Below are 24,328 nucleotides of genomic sequence, written 5' to 3'. Positions count from 1 at the left end.
TATTGATCTTAACCAAAGGCATTCTCGACTTGCTTCATGGATGACTATTATCTCTCCATGATTTGAGGAAATGACAACTATAATTTGCTTTGTTGAACGTCATGATATAGCTGTACCACCACATTTAAATAAATAGCTTGTCTGCAATCGACCTTTATGGGATCAGACAAATATCATGTATTTGCGTAACCAATCAATTGTGACGTGGATTCATTTGAGTAAAACAATCCTATATCAATGGTCCCTCGGAGGTATCTGAATATATGCTTAATTCCATTCCAGTGTCTTCGTATTGGAGAAGAACTAAATCTTGATAACAAGCTTACAAAGAAAGTTATATCTGGTCTAGAATAATTGGCAAGATACATTAATGTACCAATTGCACTAAGATATGATATTTCAGCACCAATAAGCTTTTCATCATTTTCATGAGGTTGAAATGGATCTGTATTAATATCAAGAGATCTCACAACCATTGGGGTACTCAATGGATGTGTTTTATCCATATAAAATCTTTTTAAAAAAATTTCAGTATATGTTGACTGATGTACAAATATCTCATTTGTAAAATGTTTAATTTGTAGACTAAGACAAAATTTTGTCTTTTCGATGTCTTTCATTTCAAACTCCTTTTTCAGATATTTTACTGCCTTTGAAAGTTCTTTCGGAGTTTCAATAATATTCAAATCATCAACATATACTGCTATTATGACAAATTCAGATCCATAGCTTTTCATAAAGACACAAAGGCAAATTGGATCATTTTTATATTAGTTTTTTAGCAAATATTCGCTAAGACGATTGTACCACATGCGCCCTGATTGTTTCAACCCGTATAAGGATTTTTGAAGCTTTATTGAGCAAGTTTCTCGAGAATCCTTGTATGGTTCAGGCACTTTGAATCCTTCAAAAATTTTCATAAAAATGTCGTGGTCCAATGAGCCATATAAATAGGCAATTACCACATCTATTAGGTGCATTTCAAGCTTTTCATGAACTGCCAAATTCATTAGATACCTGAAGGTAATTGCATCCACCATTGGGGAATAGATCTTCATATAGTCAATGCCAAGCCTTTGAGAAAAACCTTAGGCTATAAGTTGTGCTTTATATCTTACGACTTCACCTTTTTTATTTCGTTTACGCACAAAAACCATTTATACCCTACTAGCTTGACACCTTCAGGTGTTCGGATTATTGATTCGAAAACTTCACATTTTTCAAGTGAATTTAACTCTGCTTGAATTGCATCCTTCCATTTTGGCCAATCATTTCTCTGTCTACATTCATCGACAGATTTTGATTCAAGATCCTTATCTTGTTGCATTATTTCAATGGCAACATTATAAGCAAAAATATTATCGACCACAGTATCATTTTGGTTTCACCGTTTTCCTGTCGAGACATAACTTATTGAGATTTCTTCATTCTCATTATTTAAGGCCGCTCTTCTAGAGCTTTCAATCAATTTTGTACTGCCAGATATTGTATTGACATATGCCTTTTTCATAATCAAATGATAGAAATATTTCTTTTCTTTTAATATCGTATGAGTTGTGGCACTATCCAAAAAGCACATATCTCCATTACTCATCTTGGATCCAATTGAATACTAAAAAATTTATTTATCTTCATAAAATAAAAATACATTATAAGAGATAAAATAAGTAACAATATTGCTAGAAAAACATAAGTTCTTTTTTTTTTAAATAGATAAACGTAAAAACATAATAATCAAATGTACATAAAAACGATAATATATTGTAAATCATATAATAAAATTAAACATCAATTATAATCCCTAAAGAAATCTTCAACCTCCAAATGAGTAATATCAGTGAGGTCATTAAAATCGTTATCCTTCAAAGCCAGATTTGCTTCAATATTATCATTATGCGAAGGTCTTGCCTCAACATTATTTTCAAACGCCAAGTATGACTCTATCCGAGCATTAGAAGAAGAGGCACCACCTCTATTTGCCTTTCTTTTGAAGAAATTTTGATAAAGCCTTACAAAATGCTCAGGCGTCCGACATTCATTTTTTTAGTGGCCTTTCATGCCACAACGATGTCAGTTAGTCAGTTACTTCTTGAAGGGTCACTTTGAGAACTCATATTGTTCTCCCTTTTATGTTGACCACCACTATGACGATTATTATATCGTCTTCTGCCATTGCCACGTTCACGCACATTATTATGGTCTTGATTTTTATTGTCTTCTTTCAGACTGGCCATATGCTTCTACCACATTTGCTTTCGGTAACGGAGTAGTTCTAGTGAGACGGACTTCATGGTTTTTTATTAAAAGAGCATTATATTGCTCAGCCACCAGAAGGTATGAGATCAATTCAGAGTAACTCTGAAAATCTTTTTTACGATATTGTTGTTGTAATATCACATTGGAGACATGAAAAGTAGTTAGTATCTTTTCTAACATGTCCTCATCATTTATAGTTTTCCCACATAATTTTAATTGAAAAGTTATTCTAAATACAATAGAATTATACTCAAATACAGTTTTAAAATTTTGAAACCGTAAGTGCATCCACTCATAACGAGCCCTTGGCAATACCGTTGCCCTGAGGTGGTCATACCTCCCTTTTAAATCTTTCCACAATTCAAGTGGATCTTTTACTGTCAAGTATTCAACCTTCAGGCTTTCATCTCGATGGTGACGAAGAAAACTCATAGCCTTCACTTTATCCTGACTTGATGCTTTATTTTCTTCGATTATAGCATCACCAATACCCTTAGCGGTAAGGTGGATTTCAGCATCAAATACCCATGACAAATAATTTTTGCCAGAAATATCAAGTGCCACAAACTCCAATTTTGACAAGTTTAACATGATGAATATTAATTTAAAAATAACAAAGACAACTAAAATTAAATTTCTTCAGTAGATATACCTGATATAGAAGTTAATTTTCTGGAAAAAAAATTAAAGTTTCGTGCTGATAACGTATTATAAAATAAACTAATTTAGCAAAATAGGAAGAAGAGAGTAAGAGAAAAGGACAGAATTCTTTCAATATCTGTATCTCTTAATATCACGACCTATAGGCTATTTATAGCTGGGGAAGGAGAGGGAGTTAAAATAATAAAATAAGTTATAGAAAAAAGTAAGTGAACAACAAATGATGGGTAGGAAAAAAAAATGGACAACCACAACTTGTGTACACTTGTATAACATCTTAATAAGCAAAACTATAGTATTTGAAAAAATAAAATAGTAGCCATTCAACAATCATCTAATTTTACCAAATTACCAAGTCGACTCAGTCAAATTAGCCCTAAAGCTAATGATAATAATATTTTAAAAAATTTAATTAGTTAATTATTCTTAGAATAAATAATTAAAGTAAAAAAAAAGGAATATCTCATTACTAGGGTTTTTGTCAAAAGCTCAAGCACTATCACTGGTCTTGCTCCTCCCACCATTGAAATTTATGTCTCTCTTCCCCTTTGCCCTATCAATTTGCCAAGAATTTTAGCTGATTTTGGTTGAGCCATAACTGAAACTCTGAAAGGTATTCACTTGCTATAAAAAATGTATCTTTTTATTTTATGCTGAAAATTTGTGTAGAAAGATTGAATTTTTATTTCAAGTCTTGATTTTTAGCATGCAAAACTGGTGTGCACGCCATTTTAGCTTAATTTTTTATGCTAAAGAAACATCTGGGTGTATTTTTTTTTTTTGAAAAAGAGCCAAAAACTGGGTTAAAGGCAACTCCTTTGTAGCAAAAAGTGTTCTTGAGTGGGGTATTTAATTTGAAGTTTTCTTGGGTTTTTGTGTTTTTTCTTTAGCTTATGTGTATTCTGTTAATTTGTGAGAAGTTGAGATTGTTTCTGAGCCCAAAAATGTATCTCGCTGATTGTTTCTTGTTTCCTTTTGATTGCTATTGTAGACTCTGGTATTTTGTTTATCTGAAAGATAATTTATCTCCTGCAGCAGGTTTCGGCAATGGCTACATCTGCTTGGGACATAACTGCAACAGAATTCTTACAAGTATAATCATTAGTGATTATTTTTTTAAGAATATGTTCTGTCAATGATGTTGAGAAAATTGTTAACTCTGATTTATTTTGGATTGTAGGGTTTTCATAGACAAAAGCTAGCATTGCCTAGACATTCTAGTAGGCAGACAAATCTTTTGCTTTGGGGTACACTTCCAAGACAGAGCTCTGTTAGGTGTTCACATAAAAAATTGAGACTCAGGTCCCATATTCCGGCGAAGATTAGAGCTGTGGTTTCAGGGAATGTCAGTAGCTTGGTGGATGAAGATTCAGGCAAAGTTCAGGAGGTTGCTGAAAAGGTGATACATTTATATCGTGTTCCGTTTCTACAAGACAGTGCCACAGTTGAGCTTCTCAAGTTGGTTCAGACAAAGATCTCTAATCAAATAATTGGCTTGAAAACTGAACAATGCTTCAACATTGGACTCAAATCAGATCTTTCAAGTGATAAATTTTCTGTGCTTAACTGGCTTTTAGGAGAAACTTATGAACCTGATAGCTTGGAAAGTGAGAGTTTCCTTGACAGGGAGCAGAGGAAACTTCCAGATGCATATATCATTGAAGTTGGTCCACGGTTATCTTTCACTACAGCATGGTCTGCTAATGCAGTGTCGATTTGCCAAGCATGCGGGCTAACAGAGATAAACAGAATGGAGCGCTCTAGGAGGTACTTATTATATGTCAATGGGTCACTTCTAGATAGTCAAATTAACGAGTTTGCTTCAATGGTTCATGATCGAATGACCGAGTGTATTTATGTTGAGAAGCTTACTTCTTTCAAGACAAGCATAGTTCTGGAGGAGGTTCGATATATACCCGTCATGGAAAGGGGTCGCAAGGCATTGGAGGAAATTAATGAGGAAATGGGTTTGGCCTTTGATGAGCAAGACTTACAGTACTACACCAAACTTTTCAAGGACGACATTAAGCGAAACCCGACGAATGTAGAACTGTTTGATATTGCTCAATCTAATAGTGAACATAGTAGGCACTGGTTCTTTACAGGAAAGCTTGTTATAGATGGTCAACCTGTGGATAAGACTCTTATGCAGATCGTCAAAAGCACTTTGCTTGCAAATCCAAACAATTCAGTTATTGGATTCAAAGATAATTCCAGTGCTATCAAGGGGTTTCCAGTGAAGCAATTGCGACCTATTCAGCCTGGTTCGACATGCCCTTTGGACACGGTTACCACTGACCTTGATGTCTTGTTTACAGCAGAAACCCATAATTTCCCTTGCGCCGTGGCACCTTATCCTGGTGCCGAGACAGGTGCAGGAGGCCGTATCCGGGATACCCATGCTACTGGAAGGGGTTCGTTTGTTGTTGCATCTACAGCTGGATATTGTGTTGGAAATCTTAACATTGAAGGGTCATATGCTCCCTGGGAAGATCCCTCTTTCACATACCCAGCAAACTTGGCATCACCATTACAGATTCTTATTGATGCTAGTAATGGAGCATCAGACTATGGGAATAAGTTTGGGGAGCCCTTGATCCAGGGTTATACTCGAACTTTTGGAATGAGACTACCAAGTGGTGAGAGGAGGGAATGGTTGAAGCCAATCATGTTTAGTGCTGGCATTGGGCAAATAGATCACCGTCACATATCAAAGGGAGAACCCGAAATTGGTATGTTGGTAGTTAAGATCGGAGGACCTGCATATCGTATTGGAATGGGAGGTGGTGCTGCATCCAGCATGGTCAGTGGACAGAATGATGCTGAGCTTGACTTCAATGCCGTGCAGCGTGGAGATGCTGAGATGGCACAAAAGTTATATCGGGTTGTCCGTGCTTGCATCGAAATGGGTGACAGCAACCCGATCATAAGCATCCATGATCAGGGTGCCGGTGGAAACTGTAATGTCGTGAAGGAGATAATACACCCACAGGGTGCCAAAATTGATATAAGGGCAATTGTAGTTGGTGATCACACAATGTCTGTTCTGGAAATTTGGGGTGCAGAATATCAGGAGCAAGATGCCATACTGGTGAAGCCTGAAAGCCGCGGTCTCTTGCAAGCTATCTGTTCAAGGGAAAGACTTTCAATGGCTGTTATTGGAACAATTAATGGTGAGGGCCGTATTGTTCTGGTTGATAGTGTGGCAACTGAAAAATGTAACTCTAGTGGACTGCCTCCTCCTCCACCTGCAGTGGATCTTGAGCTTGAGAAGGTGCTTGGTGATATGCCTAAAAAGACATTTGAATTCAATCGCATGAATAATCTGCGTGAACCACTTGATATTGCTCCTGCAACAACAGTTTTAGATTCATTGAAGAGGGTCCTGAGGCTTCCTTCTGTTTGTTCGAAAAGATTCTTGACCACTAAAGTTGACAGGTGTGTCACTGGTCTTGTGGCACAGCAGCAAACTGTGGGTCCCTTGCAGATTACACTTGCTGATGTGGCTGTTATAGCTCAAGCTTATACAGACTTGACTGGAGGTGCATGCTCAATTGGAGAACAACCAATTAAAGGTCTCTTGGATCCAAAAGCAATGGCAAGGCTGGCTGTCGGAGAAGCACTCACAAATCTTGTTTGGGCGAAAGTTACATCTCTTTCTGATGTTAAAGCAAGTGGGAATTGGATGTATGCTGCAAAACTAGATGGTGAAGGAGCTGCAATGTATGATGCTGCTGTTGCTCTTTCTGAAGCTATGATTGAACTTGGGATTGCAATCGATGGGGGGAAAGATAGTCTTTCCATGGCAGCCCACTCATCGGGGGAAGTTGTTAAAGCTCCGGGGAATCTAGTCATCAGTACCTATGTGACGTGTCCTGATATAACAAAGACAGTTACTCCAGACTTGAAGCTTGGAGATGATGGTGTGCTGCTTCATATTGACTTGGCCAGAGGAAAACGACGACTCGGTGGATCTGCTCTTGCCCAGGTGTTTGATCAAATTGGGGATGAAAGTCCTGATTTGGATGATGTCTCTTATCTTAAAACTGTTTTTAATGAGGTTCAGAATCTAATTTCTGATGAGCTGATCTCTGCGGGTCATGATATCAGTGATGGGGGACTCATAGTGAATGCCCTTGAAATGGCATTCGCAGGGAACTGTGGCCTTCGTTTGGATTTAACCTCTTCTGGGAGTACTATACCCCAAACACTTTTTGCAGAGGAACTTGGCCTTCTCATTGAAGTTAGCAGGGAAAATGCGGATTTAGTTCTGGAAAAGCTCCGCGGTGGTAATGTTTCTGCTGATATCATTGGTCAAGTCACTTCATCTCCAATAGTTGAATTGAAGGTTGATGGGGTTACACATTTGAATGAGGAAACTTCTGTGCTCAGGGATATGTGGGAAGAGACTAGCTTTCAACTTGAAAAGTTCCAAAGACTGGATTCATGTGTAGAATTAGAAAAAGAAGGATTAAAAAATCGTCATGAACCATCCTGGAAACTATCTTTCATGCCATCATTTACTGATGATAAGTATATGACTGCCATTTCAAAGCCAAAGGTTGCTGTTATCCGGGAGGAAGGCAGCAATGGAGATAGAGAAATGTCTGCAGCTTTTTATGCTGCTGGATTTGAACCATGGGATGTTGCAATGTCAGACCTTCTCAATGGATTCGTCACTCTGGATGAATTTAGAGGAATTGTGTTTGTTGGAGGTTTTAGTTATGCTGATGTACTTGATTCTGCGAAAGGCTGGGGCGCATCCATTCGCTTTAATCAGCCTCTTTTAAACCAATTTCAGGCATTTTATAACCGTCCAGACACTTTCAGCCTCGGAGTTTGCAATGGGTGCCAACTTATGGCTCTATTGGGTTGGGTGCCAGGGCCTCAAGTGGGAGGTGTTTTTGGTGCCGGAGGGGACCCATCACAGCCGAGGTTTATACATAATGAGTCTGGAAGGTTTGAATGCCGCTTCACGAATGTGACAATAGAAGAAACACCAGCCATAATGTTCAAAGGTATGGAAGGTAGTACATTGGGTGTTTGGGCTGCTCATGGTGAAGGAAGAGCTTATTTCCCTGATGATAGTATTTTCAATCATATTCTTGGCTCCAACTTGGCGCCAGTGAAGTATTGCGATGATGATGGCACACCAACAGATGTATATCCTTTCAATCCTAATGGTTCTCCCTTGGGTGTAGCTGCGATTTGTTCTCCAGATGGGAGACATCTCGCGATGATGCCTCATCCAGAACGCTGTTTCTTGATGTGGCAGTACCCATGGTATCCTAATAATTGGGATGTGGAAAAGAAAGGGCCGAGCCCCTGGTTGCGCATGTTTCAAAATGCCAGAGAATGGTGCTCATAAGGTATAACTCTTTAACTAACTTTATTATAATTTACCCTCTCTCATCTATCTATGCGTTGGAACATAAATTCACGCTCTTATCAAATGTGCAGATCTTCCAAAAATTCCGAAGGTGTGATATTTCTGTTTGACAAACAACATAAAAGTTAGAAGGCAAAGATTGGACCGAAGCGACACAGTTTAAATGTCAGCACTGAAGGTGCAGAGACTGAGATTTCTGCAATTTGGTTGTAGAGATACCATGGGATCGACATTCGTATCATGCCTTTCAGCATTCTTAACAATATATTTGGTTCTGGTTATAATGCCAAGTGTTTTGATGAATCAAATGCTTAACTGAAATGGCACGTCTTTTTAACTTGTTTGGTTAATCTATATAGCGATCAGAATCACATGGCTCCATTGTCACTATTATGGCTCAGCCATTAAAATTTGCCCATCTTTTTGATTCGCACAGACTCGCTCAATTTTAATCACTTGTTTTTATCCTTTGGTTTAAAATTCAGCGCACTTGTCCTTTCAGACTGTCGATTGATTGATTAAATTCAGTACCTACCAAGATATAGCTCAAAGTGAATTTTTTTTTTTCGAGTTTACCATACAAAACTCTACCCTCACAGCCTTTCTGGACAAACGTATTGAAGTAATTTTCGAAAGGAAAAAAAAATACAAAGCTAATGTGTAATAAGTCAATTTTCTGCTTTAATCAGTTGCAAATAGTACTAGTCAATTTTCCAGTCTTGATCTATAGCTGCAAACACTACTTGTTCCAATACACCAGAAGACTTTGTTTTGAGAAATTATTTCTTTACTGGTGATTTATTCCCAGCTTGATTGGCCCAATTGAGTTAAAAGGAAAAAAACAAGGGAAACTTACATAAAATCTCTGTTTTCCGGCCCATACATAATCCTTGATAATAACAAATGTTACATACCACAAAATGTGTCTTACACATCCACACTTACCACTCTACTCTTCCTCATTCATCATTTTAAACCATAGCTGAAAAATAAAACTTTCACAGTTTTTCATGTGTCATCTCACGTGTTGAGGTTTTAGGAATCTATAGGTAGGTCTCCTTAGAATGTGTAATGTGAAATCTTGACAATAAGATGTATTTATGTGTTACAACAAACAGAGCTGTATTCACGATTTTGAAAGAATGAATACACTACTACGAATCTAAAATATAAATTTGATCGATTTGATTTTTAGGTTCTTATCATTGAACACGTTAATTTTTTAAAATTATAGATCCAAAATTAATTTCTATCCATTCAAATAGTAATTTATATATAACTATATTTCGAGAGGTGCATCCAATCATCATCACATTATGTGATAATTCGAGTGTGAGTTTACACATTTGTATTTAAATATTTTTTAAAAAATATAACATTCAAAGAAAAACATGAACAACCCCTTAGATACGCCTCTGACAATAGAGAAATATGACCTGACAGTGAAAAAAATTATTTACAATATCCGTATGTGAAACTTAAAATCATTTGCTAAAGTCAGTAACTGGTTAATGTTACTGAAAAATTGAAAGCAAACAGAGTCCTCCTCTCTTCCTTTTCCTTTTCCCAATTTTCTTGATCTTTGCTGCATTATCATCTCAAGTTTCTTCTTTTACCACTGATTTTACAATATTAGACAGACCAACTGAGCCTCTTTCAGAAGAAAGAGTGTTCCAACTTTTCCAAGAATGGAAATAGAAGCATGGGAAAATTTACAAGAATGAGAAAGAGGAAGAAATGAGGTTGGAGAATTTTAAAAGGAATGTGAAGTATATAGTGGAAAAGAACTCAAAGAGGAAATCAGATTCAGACCATTCGGTTGGTTTGATCAAATTTGCCGATATGAGCAATGAGGAGTTCAGACAAGTTCATACCTCCAAGATAAAGATACCCTTTAACAAGAAAAAGACTATTCAGATGAAGAAGGTGGAAAAAAAACCTACCCCATTTTCTTGTGATGCTCCTCCTTCAAGAGATTGGAGGAAACATGGGGCTGTCACTGAGGTCAAGGACCAAGGACAATGTGGTAACTTTACTTGTCTTCTCTTACCATTGTCAGTTCATGTTGCAATAGCTTGAGCCCGTTTGGACGGGCTGAAAAAAAGTAACTTTTTCGTATGAAGTGTTTTTAGAACTTAGAAAAAAAAGTTAGGAATCTTAACTTTTTATTTTTGACTGACTTTAAAAATTTTATGACTTAAAGTTAGCATTAGGCAAACACGTCCAAAAGCTAAAAAGGGGATTTAAGTTGATTTTGACCAACTTAAAGCCCATCCAAACGGGCTCCTTGTTTATAATAGATTTTTTTTTTTGGAACGGAGGAAAAAGGAGAGGAAGATAAACAAATTGAAATGGATAGAGTGCTTATTTAATCTTTAAGCATGACTCTGTTCTGTGGATGAGTATCTTCACTTACATATTGCTAGATGTTGTATTTAGGCATATTTCATTGTGTTTTAAATATTTATAGTATTGGTTTACACTAAATACCTGTTTTACTTCTAGGTAGCTTATTGGCACTATGTTTCCTTGCATCAAGCAGTAAGAAATCCAAATAAAAGAAATGAAATGAGTTGAATCTGCAAATTGGTCTAACTTAAAGTCTTACTAGGACTTTTTGTTGGCTCAAATCACAAGTCAATAGTACTAAAAGGTCCAGAACTCTGAATATTTTCCTTCTTTGACCAAGGGAGCAATAAGATGTCATATGCACTTATGTACATCATTGGAGTAATATATTTGATCAATGAAAAACTTTTGCAGGAGCTTGCTGGGCATTCTCGGCATGTGGAGCCATGGAGGGAATAAATGCAATAGTCTGGTGAACTTATTAGCCTTTCTGAACAAGAACTTATCGATTGTGATAATTCACACAATAGTGGTTGTGAAGGTGGACTTATGGACCCTGCTTTTGAATGGGTGATAAACAACGGCGACATTGATTCAGCAGCTGATTATCCATACACTGCCCATTCTCAAGGCTATTGCAATTACAACAAGGCATGTGATGATCAATTTCACATCAAGTCTTTTATCCAGTTTCCAAATACTTTCCTTTTTCAAAACTTGATCATTCTTCAAATATTTTCCTCAACAGGTGAACCATAAGGTTGTAACAATTGATGGATACCAAGATGTTCCACAGGAGGAAAGTACCCTTCTTTGTGCTGCTGCTCAACAACCCGTTAGTGTGGCCATCGATGGAAGCGGCCCTGATTTTCAACTGTACAGAGGGGTAACTATTTTCTATTACTACATTTTACATGTAAGTAATCCCAAAATGATGTGATTTTTTATTTCTATTCTGTTTTGGGGTTAATACAGGGAATCTATGATGGAGAATGCTCTAATGATCCAGCTAACGTATCCCATGGAGTACTAAATCTTTAGAAATTTAAATATATTATGATTTGTTTAATAATTTCTTTCCCTTTTTTGCAGGATTATGGAGACAAAATTGGAGTGGAAGCAAGGAAAGAGAAGAATGGCCAAGTACAAGTTACCATATAGAACTAACACTGAAGCAACAGAGGAGATGAGCCAAACTCTGAAATGGAATAGAAATCATGTTGCTGCAATGCATTGAGCCAAACATTTCTTAATAAAAAAGCAGAGACTTTGCGAGACAAGGGAATCTTAGTATCAATTGATTGACTATATGAACAGAGTTCGTTTCCCCCACCTTATAAATCCCCTCCCCATTTTCCTTCCCCACATTTTTCTTACAAAAAATAATCCTATTATCCTTCTTTTTCCAAGTGGGAAAGATAGATCTTTGAGTGATAATTGACACAAAAAGCATGCTCACTCTTTTAGAGGCGTGCAAAAGACCAAGTTGAATAATACTCTTTATTTTATTTTATGTGTCGTAATTTGAATGGGTATAAATTTATGAATGTAATTTTTTTTTTGAAACTTGTGATCTTAAATTAGATGTGTGTATAAAATGCTAAGGTTATCCTATGAATCTTTCTGAGTTTTAAACATACCGTGTTTAAAGTATTTGAAAACATTTTTGCTCCATCTCCTAGTTCCAAAAATTCCATCCTTTCTATATGATCTGTGCGTGAATTATATATTTATATACTCATGCTCTATGCGTGTGGATTATAGTTAAAGAATTTAAGATATCAAAATTGGAATTTAGACAGAAGTTTTAGGATGGAGGGAGTACTTTTATCAGGCTCTAGTGTGAACCTTCTACAAATTATGAGGATTGCAGTTTATTTCCCTTTTTTTTCCTTCCAATTTACGTTCTCTTTTATGATAATAAAAAGAAATCCACTTATTGCTAATTAATTTCTCAAAAGTTTTGTTCAAAAAGAATGGAATCGTTGCATCATTTTATAAAATAACGGTGGCAATCGAAAGGACACCTGACCTGCCAAAGTAATGAGAAGGTTACAACTTACAACAATGACTATACCAATACTGTAGTCCCAAAAGTAAATTCTCCAAACTTGAATTTAAGCCTAGCACAAAGAATATACATATATCCAGCCCAAAAGAATTTATTTGAACTTAGGATTTGCAAACAATATCAGTGTATGATTTGAAAGTTAATTAAGAGTTCAATCTTTCAAGAAAAGAGAACAAGAAGCTTTCATAGAAGTGCAATTCTGAAGATAATAATATATTTGAATGGCAGGTTTAAATAGAGGAAGCACAATAATCCAGCAAAATCTGAAGATAACACAGTTAGGGAAAAGGGGACAAATAGATGAAGCCGTCAAACTGTTCAACAGAATCACACACCCTAATACTGTCACCTACAATTCTATGATTTCTGCTTATGCCAAGAATGGTAGAATCATCAATGCACGCAAACTGTTCGACAAAATGCACTTCAAAAATTTAATCTCTTGGAATACAATGATCAATGGGTATTTGTTTAATTGTCAAGTTGATAAAGCATGTGAACTGTTCGATAAAATGCCTCAAAGAGACCATTTTACTTATGCATTAATGATAACTTGTTATGCGCACAGTGGGGAGCTTGAAAAGGCTAGAGATGTGTTTGAGTCGCTTCCTGATAAAAGTAATATAGCTTGCTGGAATGCAATGATTACAGGGTATGCAAAAGCTGGAAGGTTAGATGATGCGAGGAAAATGTTTGATGGCATGCCAGCAAAGAATTTGGTTTCATGGAATTCAATGCTTTCGGGATATACCCAGAACGGGGAGATGCAATTTGGATTGAAATTTTTTGAGGATATGGAAGTGAAGGACGTCATTTCTTGGAATTTATTATTGGGTGGGTTTATTGAGGTTGGGGATTTGGATTCTGCTAAAGAGGTTTTTGCTAAGATTCCTAGTCCAAATGCTGTTTCATGGGTGACAATGCTGAGTGGATTGGCAAGATATGGGATGATATTGGAGGCTGAAATGATTTTTGACCAAATGCCAGAGAAAAATGAGGTTGCTTGGAATGCCATGTTAGCTGCATATGTCCAGAATGGCAAAATTGACATGGCTGCTTCATTATTTAATAGAATGTCTCAGAGAAGTGCCGTGGCTTATACAACCATGATTGATGGTTATTGTCGTGCTGGAAAGCTCAAAGAAGCAAGGGATTTGTTGGATCAAATGCCATACAAAAATGTTGGTGCACGAACAGCGATGATTTCAGGGTACATCCAAAACAATAGGGTGGATGAAGCTCGTCGGGTATTTGATCGAACTGCTACTCGTGATGTTGTTTGTTGGAATACAATGATTGCAGGCTATGCTCAATGTGGACGGATTGATGAAGCTTTTGATCTGTTTGAAAAGATGGAACCAAAGAGCATAGTTGTTTGGAATACAATGATAGCAGGTTATGCTCAAGTGGGACGAATGGAAAAAGCACTTGAGATCTTTGAGAATTTGGGAGAAAGAAATGTAATTTCTTGGAATTCTCTAATTTCAGGTTATACCCAAAATGGTTTTTATGTAGATGCACTTAAATATTTTAGCATGATGACACGTGATGGCAAGAAACCCGATCATTCTACGTTTGCTTCAGCATTAAGTTCCTGTTCCAATCTTGCAGCTGAGCATATCGGTAAGCAACTTCACCAAGCGACTATAAAAACCGGTTATGTGAAAAATTTAGCAGTTTGTAACGCTTTAATCATTACGTATGCAAAGTGTGGAAAGATCTTTGATGCAGAAAAGATGTTTGAGGATGTTGACAATGCTGATGTCATATCCTGGAATTCCTTGCTTGCCGGGTATGCTTTAAATGGATACGGGAAGGAGGCTGTCAAACTTTTTCAAGAGATGGAAGATAAAGAAATTGTTCCTGATGAAGTCACATTTGTTAGTGTTTTATCTGCGTGTAAGCATGCTGGCTTGAGTGATACTGGTGCAAATTTGTTTGAGCACATGACCAGAAGGTATTCTATCACTCCTTCGCCTGAGCATTATGCTTGCATGGTTGACTTACTTGGGAGAGCAGGGAGGTTAGAAGAAGCTATCCTTTTTATAAAGGAAATGAAAACAAATGTCACTGCAGAAATGTGGGGTGCCCTATTTGGGGCTTGTCACATGCATAACAATATAAAGATTGCTGGATGTGCTATTGAAAAGCTTCTTGATCTTGAACCTCATACATCTACTAATCTGGTTCTCTTATCAAACATGTATGCTGAACTAGGAAGATGGGGTGATGTGGAGAGAGTTAGGGAAACAATAAAAAAGAGTGGAGCAGGCAGATTACCAGGATGCAGCTGGGTTGAGGATAGGAATCAGTTGCTTGTTTTTCTTTGTGGTGATGATACTTCACAGAAGGCAGTGGAGAACTTTAACGTGTTATTCACTTTAACTGCACAGATGATGGATATGGGCCATCTGCCTTCCATGACATCATTTTGTCTTGACTAATTGAGCCATAAGCATGTATTTTTAAGTGCCAAACATGCATTCACAAATCACTTCTGGTTTAAGGCTGCAAGGTGGCCTTGCCTGACTCTATGGCAGATAGGAAAATCACCTCCAATGTCTGGAAAATCCTTTGCATCTGCAACAGAATGCATACAGAGCTGGAATGGAATTCTGTAAGATGTAACCAGGAGAGTGAAGCGAAAACTTGCTTATGAGGTAACTGCTATTGTCTGGATATACGGTTAGTGCAGATCTTTGCAGTGATTATATGTTAAAGCAGCTGATAACCATGAAAGGTACATTGGTATTGACAGGTAGGTGAATCCAAGTTGGTCCTTCATAATGTGCATATAATAATACTTGTAGTATCTATTGTCTTATCATCAATCTTTTTCTTCTATCCTTGTACTGTCTTCCATTTTTTTATTGTCTATTTTTTTTTTCTGATCTTAGAGAACATTGAAACTGCACATAATTTTTTTTCACCGTCTCTCTTTTTGCACTTCTATAACAGTTCATGCATTGTAGGGTTATGTCAGGGAAAGAAAACTCAGTCAGATAGGTCACCGTGTGTCAATTTCCAGTGACTTACTAGGGTTGTTTTGTGTCAACCCCATACCCGTCAGCGTTTATGTAACACCGTGCCATCTTTCTGGTGATTACTTTTCTTATATCTAATTTATGTAGCATCGTGCCATCTTTACGGTGACTACTTTTTCCATATTTAATTTGTGTAGCACCATGCCATCTTTCCGGTGACTATTTTTTCATATTTGATTTGTGTAGCATTGTGCCATCTTTACGGTGACTACTTTCTCATATCCAATTTGCGTAGCACCGTGCATCTATCAGGTGATACTTTCTCATATCTGATTTGCGTAACTCCGTGCATTTCTCGGACTATTTCTCATATTTAATTTGCGTAGTACCGTGGATTTGTCATAACTACTTTCTCATATATGAGTTGCATATCATCGTGTGCCTTTTTGGTGACTCCTCATAATTTGATTTGCATAGTTTCATGTGTCTTTACGGCGACTCCTCAAATCTAATTTGTGTAGGGTTATGTCATGCCATCATTCCCACCCTACCCATATAATTTCTCTTTTTCAGTAGAGTCGTGCCGTCAATCCGACCTTACCCATATAGTTCTCTTTTTCAGTAGGGTCCTGCCATCATTCCGACCCTACCTATATAATTTTATTGATTAAATTGTGATCACTTTCAGCTAGTTTTACTGTGACTTTCTTGTTTAAGATCTACTCGTCCCTTGATTTTGAGACAATCCATATATTTTATATCAGATGTCAAGCACTTCCTGTTTCTTATTTACTTTTGCCAAAACAAAAAAGAAGGTATAGTCAGATATTTGGACTAGATTGCAATGATATTTTCTCTCCCGTGGCTAAAATAGCATATGTCCGCCTTTTCCTATCTATGGTTGTCGTTCGTCATTGGCTTTTTAATCGGTTGGACATTAAGAATATTTTTCTCCACGTTGATCTCGAGGAAGAAGTCTATATGGAGCAACCACCTGTTTTTGTTGCTTAGGGGGAGTCCGGTAGCCTTGTATGTCAATTGTGTAAGTCACTCTATGGTCTGAAACAGTCTTCTCAAGCATGGTTTGGTAAGTTCAACACTGCAATTCAAGAATTTATCACTCTGTGTTTTATTAACATTATTCATCAAATCTAGTATTTCATCAGAAGACCAAGCACATTGAGATTGACTGGCATTATGCATCAAATCCAGTATTTCATGAGAAGACTGAGCACATTAAGATTGATTGTCAATTTTGTGAACTCGAGCGATCAACTTGCAGATATTTCACCAAGCCCCTCATCTGTCCTCGTATTAATTACATTTGTAACAATCTAGGTACCTATGACTTGTATGCACTAGCTTGAGGGAGAGTATTAGAATAAGAATAGGTATATACAATCCTACTTAGAATAGGAATAGGAATAATAAATAGTATCTTACTTGGTAAAGGATTATATTGTAGTGTCTATAAATAGGGTCTATGTGTAATAATGTAGAGACACAATTCAATAATATTTTTCTCCAATATTCCTCACACCATTGAAGGAATTTCTTATTTTGACTGGTTTTTCTGCTCCGTATCTATGTGGATAATCAACTGTGTAATAGTCACAAGGATGTGCACTGCTTGTAACTTCAATTTCTAGAGTTTGATATTTTTTCAATTAAAACAGATAGATAATAATATTAGTTTGATATTGAATTTGCTGCTTTCTTATTAGTTGTTATATATTCTTCACTGCCCTTTTTTTCCTTTCCATTACTATGATTTGCTTCGCTTGAGTCGAGAGTCTTTCGGAAAAAACCTCTCTACCTCCACAAGGTAGACGTAAGGTTTGCATACACTCTACCCTCCCCAGACCCCACTTTGTGTGATTTCAATCGATATGTTGTTATTGACATTGAATTTTGCAATCATCCTAGTTCCACGAAGCTAAGACAATCAAATGTGGTGTTTTAATTGATCCCTTTCTTCTTTAACCCTGTTTTGGTTTCTATTCTCTATTTCAATGTGTATTCAAAGCTACTGGTGTGTACTGTCCAAGCTGCAGATAATGCCCGGGTGAAGTTGCAAGGGAAGTTTCTTGAAATGTGTAAATGATGGAACATTGTTGAAATGTGTTTGATTTCTATTAAACATCTGAATGAGCTTGTTGGGCATTTTCAGCATGTGCAGCCATGGAGGGAACAAATGCAATAGTCATTGGTGAACTTAGTAGCCTTTCTGCACAAGAACTTATCGATTGTGATTTCATACAATAATGGCTGTGAAGGTGGACTCATGAACCCTGATTTTGAATGGGTGATCAACAATGGCGGCATTGATTCAGCTGCTGATTATCCATACACTGCCTCTCAAGGCACTTGCAATTACAACAAGGCATGTGATGATCAAGTCTGCTATCTATTTTTCAAATGGTTTCCTTTTACCACGTGATCATTGTTAAATTTTTTCCTCAACAGGTGAACCACAAGGTTGTAACCATTTATGGATACCAAGATGTTGCAGAAGAGGAAAGTGCTCTTCTTTGTGCTGTTGCTCAACCAGGGGCGGACCTAGAATTTTACACGAGTGGGTTCAATAAAACTAAAACTTTAACTTAACTACCTAATAGATGAATGAAAACATGCGCAAAAGTTTTTCTCTAAATTTAAATTAAAAGTGTCTAATTGAACATTTTATTAGGAATTGAGGCATTCAATTAAAACATTACTTAATTTGAATGTCTAAACTGAATGTTAATAGGCTGACTGTGTATTAATCTTTTAAACATAAAAGCTTATTCTTCATCTTTCTTGTCTCCATCGACCCCAGGTAGTAGAATTTTATTCTTGTAGTCTCAACAGGATAGTATGCTATTCATTTTCTAGTGGTAATGGCCCCCAAAAATCTGGCACCCACTACCTTCACCACCTTCCTCTTCTAAACTTGCAAATACTCCAAAATTCCAAATTGGGATCCAGTGAATTCATATATCAATATTGGAATTTAGACACAAGTTAGATGGTTTTATCAGGTTGGCTAATTATCCTAGCCAGTTGCTGATAATTGGAAAATAAGGGGTGGACGAGAAATGTTTTGGGGTACAGATAAAAATATCTATCAGTCTCTTAGAAACAAATATCCAACAAACTTTTTAGGAGCAAGTGCACTCAAAATATCCACACTAGCCTTTTCAAAAATTTCGTCCCATAATTGTTCAATAAAACAATTAATAGATAAAAGTTTGTACGCTTGTTTCTCTTGCTAACTGATTCATGACCATAAGGGTCATCTTTTGAAAAGCTATATATATAACAGAAGAATCTCAAAGTCATTTATTGGATTCTGTTACTAAAAATATGGGAAATACACAAAAATCTCACCTTTTTCTTCTTCTTAATTTCCCATTTTTCTTGATCTTAGCTGCATTATCATCTCAAGTTTCTTCTTTTACTACTGATTTTCCAATACAAGACAGACCAACTGAGCCTCTTTCAGAAGAAAGAGTGTTCCAGCTTTTCCAAGAATGGAAACAGAAGCATGGGAAAATTTACAATAATGAGAAAAAGGAAGAAAGGAAGTTGGAGAATTTTAAAAGGAATGTGAAGTATATAGTGGAGAAAAACTCAAAGAGGAAATCAGATTCAGATCATTTAGTTGGTTTGAACAATTTTGCCGATATGAGCAATGAAGAGTTCAGGCAAGTTCATACTTCAAAGATTAAGATGCCTTTCAACCAGAAGAATAAGATCATTTCTGCAAATTCTTGTGATGCTCCTCCTTCTAAGGATTGGAGGAAACATGGGTTTGTCACTGAGGTTAAGAACCAAGGAGCATGTGGTAAGCTGTGGTAATCTCTTCTGCATGTTAAATTCAGTCATTTCACAATTTTCCATTTTTACCGGATTACGGTTTAAGGCTTATCCCAGACCTTTACTTGTAATTACCTTATAAGTGCATGATTGTCTAAATATTTTTTACATCGTCACTTCATAGAGTTTAAACTTGACATTAAACATGGCAGTCTTGTTTTGAACAAAAGAGAGACATAACAGTAGCTTCATTAATGTTCATAGATCCTTAATCCCATTTTCTTGATGCCTATTTAATGGGAAAAAAGGAGTAAAAATCAGGAGTACAACCTTCAACATTTTACTACTGCACTTCCATTTTAAGCACTTTGTTGATCTAGTGATTCTCAAGTAGAAGGTTGATATAGTACCAAAGCTTCCACGAGTACTATCCCGAATTAGGCAGCTTAGCATCAATGATGTTTTAGGGATATCAGTGAGCCTGAAAATATGCACCATTTGTAAAATACAGGATGTTGCTGGGAATTTTCGGTGTGTGGAGACATAGAAGCAGTGGCGGAATCAGAATTTTTAATAAGGGGGTTCAAAATCTGAAAAAGTAGACACGAACTAGCCGAAGGGGGTTCGACATCTACTATTTATACATAAAAGAAAAAATTAACCATGCATAAATAGTATAATTTTTCGCCGAAGGGCATGCTGGGTCCGCCACTGCATAGAAGGAATAAATGCATTACATTGGTGAACTTATTAGCCTTTCAACTCAAAAACTTGTCAACTGTGACACCTCCAATAAAGGGTGTGAAGGTAGACTTATGGACCCTGCTTTTGAATTTGTGATCAACAATGGGGGCTTTGATTCAGCAGCTGATTATCCATACACTGAGTACCAAAGAACTTGCAGTTACAAGAAGGCATGTGATGGCTGCCATTTTGCTATAACATCTTCGTTTCTTTCAGCTTTTTCATTTTTAGGAGAAAGTGTTGATCATTTTTGCTCAACAGTTGAACAAGAAGGCTGTATTAATTGATGGATACCAAGATGTTGCACAAGAAGAAAGTGCCCTACTTTGTGCTGTTGCTACACAACCTGTTAGTGTAGGCATAGATGGAAAAAACCTTGATTTTCAGCTATATCAGGGGTAACACATATAAATTGTGTCATTTTTATTGTTACTTGTATATTCTTTCAACTAATCCCAATATTTTTGGGGGTTTCATGCAGGGAATCTATGATGGAGAATGCTCTAGTAATCCGGATGAGTTATCCCATGCAGTACTAATTGTAGGATACGGTTCTGAAGGATGGGTTGACTATTGGATCATCAAGAATTCATGGGGAAAATCTTGGGGCATGGAGGGGTATGCATATATAAAGAGGAACACTAGTTTGCCATTTGGGGTTTGTGCTATTAATTCATTGGCTTCTTATCCCACGAAAGAATTGTATTCCACTCACCATCCCCTCTGGTTCCTCCACTGCCTTCTCCAAAACCAAATATATGTGAAGACGGCTTATATTACTGTCCAGAAGGTCAAACATGCTGCTGAGGCTTAGATTTCTTTGGCATGTGCTTAGTTCACGGATGCTGTCCTATTGAAAATGGTGTTTGCTGTGAGAATTCAAAATTAAGCTGGCCACAAGACTTCCCATATTGTGATGTTTTACAAGGCCTATGCCACAAGGTATGACTTAGTCTTTAATATCTTGTTGATTACCACCAAACTTTTGAATTTTCAATAGCTTCTTCATACCATCGAGACTTATTGTCTAGTGGTACTCGTGAGGTCTTTCACACACACACACACGCTAGGTGTGAGTCGGATTCTCACACCCCTTCTCCTTCCTCTTTCTCCCAATGTAATAAGATAAAATTTTGTTTCCTTTTTGCAGGATTATGGAGACAAAATTGGAGTTGCTGCAAGGAAGAGAACAATGGCCAAGTTCAAGCTACCATGGAGTAGTGGTACTAAGGAAATAGAAGAAATGGACCGAACTCTACAATGGAAGAGGAATCAGTTTGCTGCGATGCACTGAAAGAACTTATTTAAGTTATTATAACTTTTTATCATCCCAAGGCACTCTTAGTGTCATTCTGGTTCTTGTTGACAAGTATATATTATAGAAAAAATGTACAAAAATCCTTTTGATTATCTATGAATAATAATTTATGAATCACAATCGACAAGTTCTTGAGCTGAAAGGCTTTTTAGTTCACTAGTAACTATTACATTTATTCCCTCCATAGATCCACACGCTGAAAATGCCCCAGATCCTGGAGATGTTATGCAGAAATCAAATACAATACACTTTTACAAATGATGCAGAGAAGGAAACTCTCATATAGAGTTTTATTATTATATACAGATCAACATGGGACAAGTAATACGAAACAGAGGGAGTATAAACTTCCGTGAACTTTTCATTACTCAAATTAGCAAAGAACCAATTGCTCGGAATATGGTTTTCTCTTTGAATTCTTCTCCATTATATACTTCACACTACTTTTAAGAAACTCCAATCTCATCTTTTCTTCTTTTTCATGATTGTAACTTTTCCCATGCTTCTGTTTCCAATCCTGGAAAAATTTGAAAATCTATTGCAACTGGAAAAAAACTCATTTGTACTGTAAAATAGGATATCACTCATAAAACAAGAAACTTGACATGATAATGCGAGAGATCTTAGTAGCTCAGTTGGTTGACTACTTTCACATGTTTGTGAGCGTTGATTTTCCACCTTGTAATCCCCTCCCCTATTTAAAAAAAAATAAAAAATAAAAAAATTGACATGATAATGCAACTATGATCGAGAAAATTAGTGGGGAAAGAAGAAAGAACTGTTTTTTTTTTTGGATTCCCCAATTTATTTGGAAATATTAAACAATTTGAGATATTTCTGTTCCTAATCTTACATTGTTGTATAACTAGTTTAATTAGGAGAAGATGAGCCTTATTGATTCCACTGAACAGTCAAGCAAATTAGAAGCTTTTAGTTGTATAAGCAAGAGCAGGATTGGTAGTTTAGAGCTCCTTGTGTCACTTTTCCAGAGTTACTTAAAACCACCAAATTAATTCAACTCAAAAATAAATGAGAAAATGAGAAGAAATTATTAAGCAAGAGAAGGATTGGTAATCTCGATTTAAAAAATACGTACTTACGTATTTGAGTATGAGTATTGAAATTGATAATAAACATATGTTGGTAAAAGATTGTTGATAAGCATTTTTCTTATATTAATAAGTATTTTTGGTCTACTAAAAACAAAATAAACTAAAATTTTACTTTTAAACTAGTTTAATCAATTTATAAGTTTATCAAAACACCTTCTTATTACACAAGTTCTATCATCCTATCTCATCCCACGAACCAAATATGCAAAGACTTGAGAAATGGATCAAGAGAAATTAAGATGGGCTAAAGGTGTGCTATCACTTCAGTTTGATCCCAACTCATTTTGGTTACAATTTTACGACAAAGCAATAATAATAGGCAAACTTACGTAAATCACCTAGTATAAAGGGCTAATTACTAGTATTATTTTTTATTACCATTTTTTAATTTACAGAAATTCCTTAAAAATATGGTAATACGGATACATTAAATAGGGTTTTATGTATCAGCAGGTAATATTTAAAACATGATACATTGAACATAGAGATAATTTATGAATCGAAATTAATGTATCCGGATTACTTGAATTAATGTATCCAGATGGAAAGAAGGGATTTTTGATTATTTTTTTTAAATGGATGGAAGTAATGAAAATCTCAAGAACATCATAAAATTTTGAGTAAGTAATTATCTGCTTTAGGCCCATAATATTATGGAAAAATTAATGTATCCGAATTACTTGAATTAATGTATCCAGATGGAAAGAAGGGATTTTTGAAAAAAAATTTAATGGATGAAAGTAATGAAAAATATAATAAATAAAAGAGTATAATTAGATAATTTTTTTCATAATATTATGGGCCTTAAGCAGATAATTACTTACTCAAAATTTTATGATGTTCTTGAGATTCAAACTCAGTGACATTACGATTTGAATTATAGTATTATAGTTGTTTTCTCGGAGCCAATCGGAGAAACTATTACAATATATCTTTTAAGTAGTAACAAAAGATTAGAAAAACCAAAGAGGTAAATTATGCCCTCCGAAGAGTCTTAATTAAGTCAAATAAAATGGAATTTGGAAGGATAATACTAAATTGCCAGTGTTATATTTTGTTAACAGTGTCGATAAGGCATGGGTTGATCCATGCCACTTTTTTCATGGGAATATGAGTCAAATCACAACATGTGTATAATCCAGTTAGCACATGTAATGTTGTCTCTACTCTCTACTCTTCAAACTTACAAAAATTGACACGAGTGAACATTTCATCCATACATTCTCCTAACATCACGACAAGTATTTCCTGCATGATCTCTAAATTTTTTTCTAATGCTCCCACCATCTTTCTCAAAATACTTTTTTGTTTATCTCATATATATCGAGAGTGTATTTTTGATTTAATAGGTAAAAAAAAGATATTTTTTAGATTAATTCAATAGGTCAGGATTATTTTTGTTCCTTCTTACTTCCTTGTGGATGAATTTTTAGATTTATAAATGAGTATAAACGAGTAAATATTTTAATCCGCTTAGATAATTATGAGGAAAAAACTTATTTTAGATTGGCATACCTACAAATTACGCTCAAATCAAACGATTAGGAGGTGTGTTATTTCTAATAATGGCTCCAAAGGAAGATTGAATTTTTAAACATTTTGACACAAATAATTACAAGATGTGACATAACATGGGTGAGGTTTTGA

At 36.0% G+C, this 24,328-nt stretch overlaps 2 protein-coding genes and 2 pseudogenes across 8 annotated transcripts; all 4 read left to right on the top strand.

Annotated features, from left to right (window-relative positions):
- The first annotated feature begins 3,374 nt into the window (after positions 1-3,374).
- LOC129875011 (probable phosphoribosylformylglycinamidine synthase, chloroplastic/mitochondrial) lies at positions 3,375-8,738 on the top strand. Of its 4 annotated transcripts, none has more exons than XM_055950439.1 (4): positions 3,375-3,520; positions 3,954-4,008; positions 4,097-8,285; positions 8,377-8,738. In XM_055950439.1, exons 2-3 carry the CDS (start codon positions 3,964-3,966, stop codon positions 8,282-8,284), a joined length of 4,233 nt encoding a protein of 1,410 aa, XP_055806414.1. In that variant the 5' UTR covers positions 3,375-3,520; positions 3,954-3,963; the 3' UTR covers position 8,285; positions 8,377-8,738. The 4 variants fall into 4 exon arrangements, with proteins under 4 accessions (XP_055806414.1, XP_055806411.1, XP_055806413.1 ...); XM_055950436.1 differs by having other exon boundaries at positions 3,951-4,008; XM_055950438.1 differs by having other exon boundaries at positions 3,375-3,529; positions 3,955-4,008.
- Positions 8,469-12,181, top strand: LOC129872641 (cysteine protease XCP2-like; annotated as a pseudogene).
- Positions 12,182-12,532: 351 nt separating this feature from the next.
- On the top strand, positions 12,533-17,996 carry LOC129872977 (pentatricopeptide repeat-containing protein At4g02750-like). 4 transcript variants are annotated; one of them, XM_055947949.1, is made up of 2 exons: positions 12,533-15,385; positions 17,880-17,996. In XM_055947949.1, the coding sequence occupies exon 1, from the start codon at positions 12,947-12,949 to the stop codon at positions 15,167-15,169; it is 2,223 nt and encodes a 740-aa protein (XP_055803924.1). In that variant the 5' UTR covers positions 12,533-12,946; the 3' UTR covers positions 15,170-15,385; positions 17,880-17,996. The 4 variants fall into 4 exon arrangements, with proteins under 4 accessions (XP_055803924.1, XP_055803922.1, XP_055803921.1 ...); XM_055947947.1 differs by having other exon boundaries at positions 12,533-15,483; XM_055947946.1 differs by having other exon boundaries at positions 12,533-15,483; positions 17,736-17,996.
- A 187-nt stretch (positions 17,997-18,183) lies between these two features.
- On the top strand, positions 18,184-21,704 carry LOC129872978 (low-temperature-induced cysteine proteinase-like; annotated as a pseudogene).
- The last annotated feature ends 2,624 nt before the right edge of the window (positions 21,705-24,328 follow it).

The sequence above is a fragment of the Solanum dulcamara genome, chromosome 11, assembly GCF_947179165.1.
Source record: "Solanum dulcamara chromosome 11, daSolDulc1.2, whole genome shotgun sequence".
NCBI classification, from domain to species: Eukaryota; Viridiplantae; Streptophyta; class Magnoliopsida; order Solanales; family Solanaceae; genus Solanum; species Solanum dulcamara.
This window is presented reverse-complemented; position numbering and strand designations above follow the sequence as displayed.

Excerpts from the sequence above, each read along its gene's own strand:
- LOC129875011 (XM_055950439.1), top strand. The coding sequence starts at position 3,964 with ATGGCTACATCTGCTTGGGACATAACTGCAACAGAATTCTTACAA. Across the intron at positions 4,009-4,096 it reads CTGCAACAGAATTCTTACAA|GGTTTTCATAGACAAAAGCT; the intron begins GTATAATCATTA and ends TTTGGATTGTAG.
- LOC129872977 (XM_055947949.1), top strand. The coding sequence starts at position 12,947 with ATGGCAGGTTTAAATAGAGGAAGCACAATAATCCAGCAAAATCTGAAG.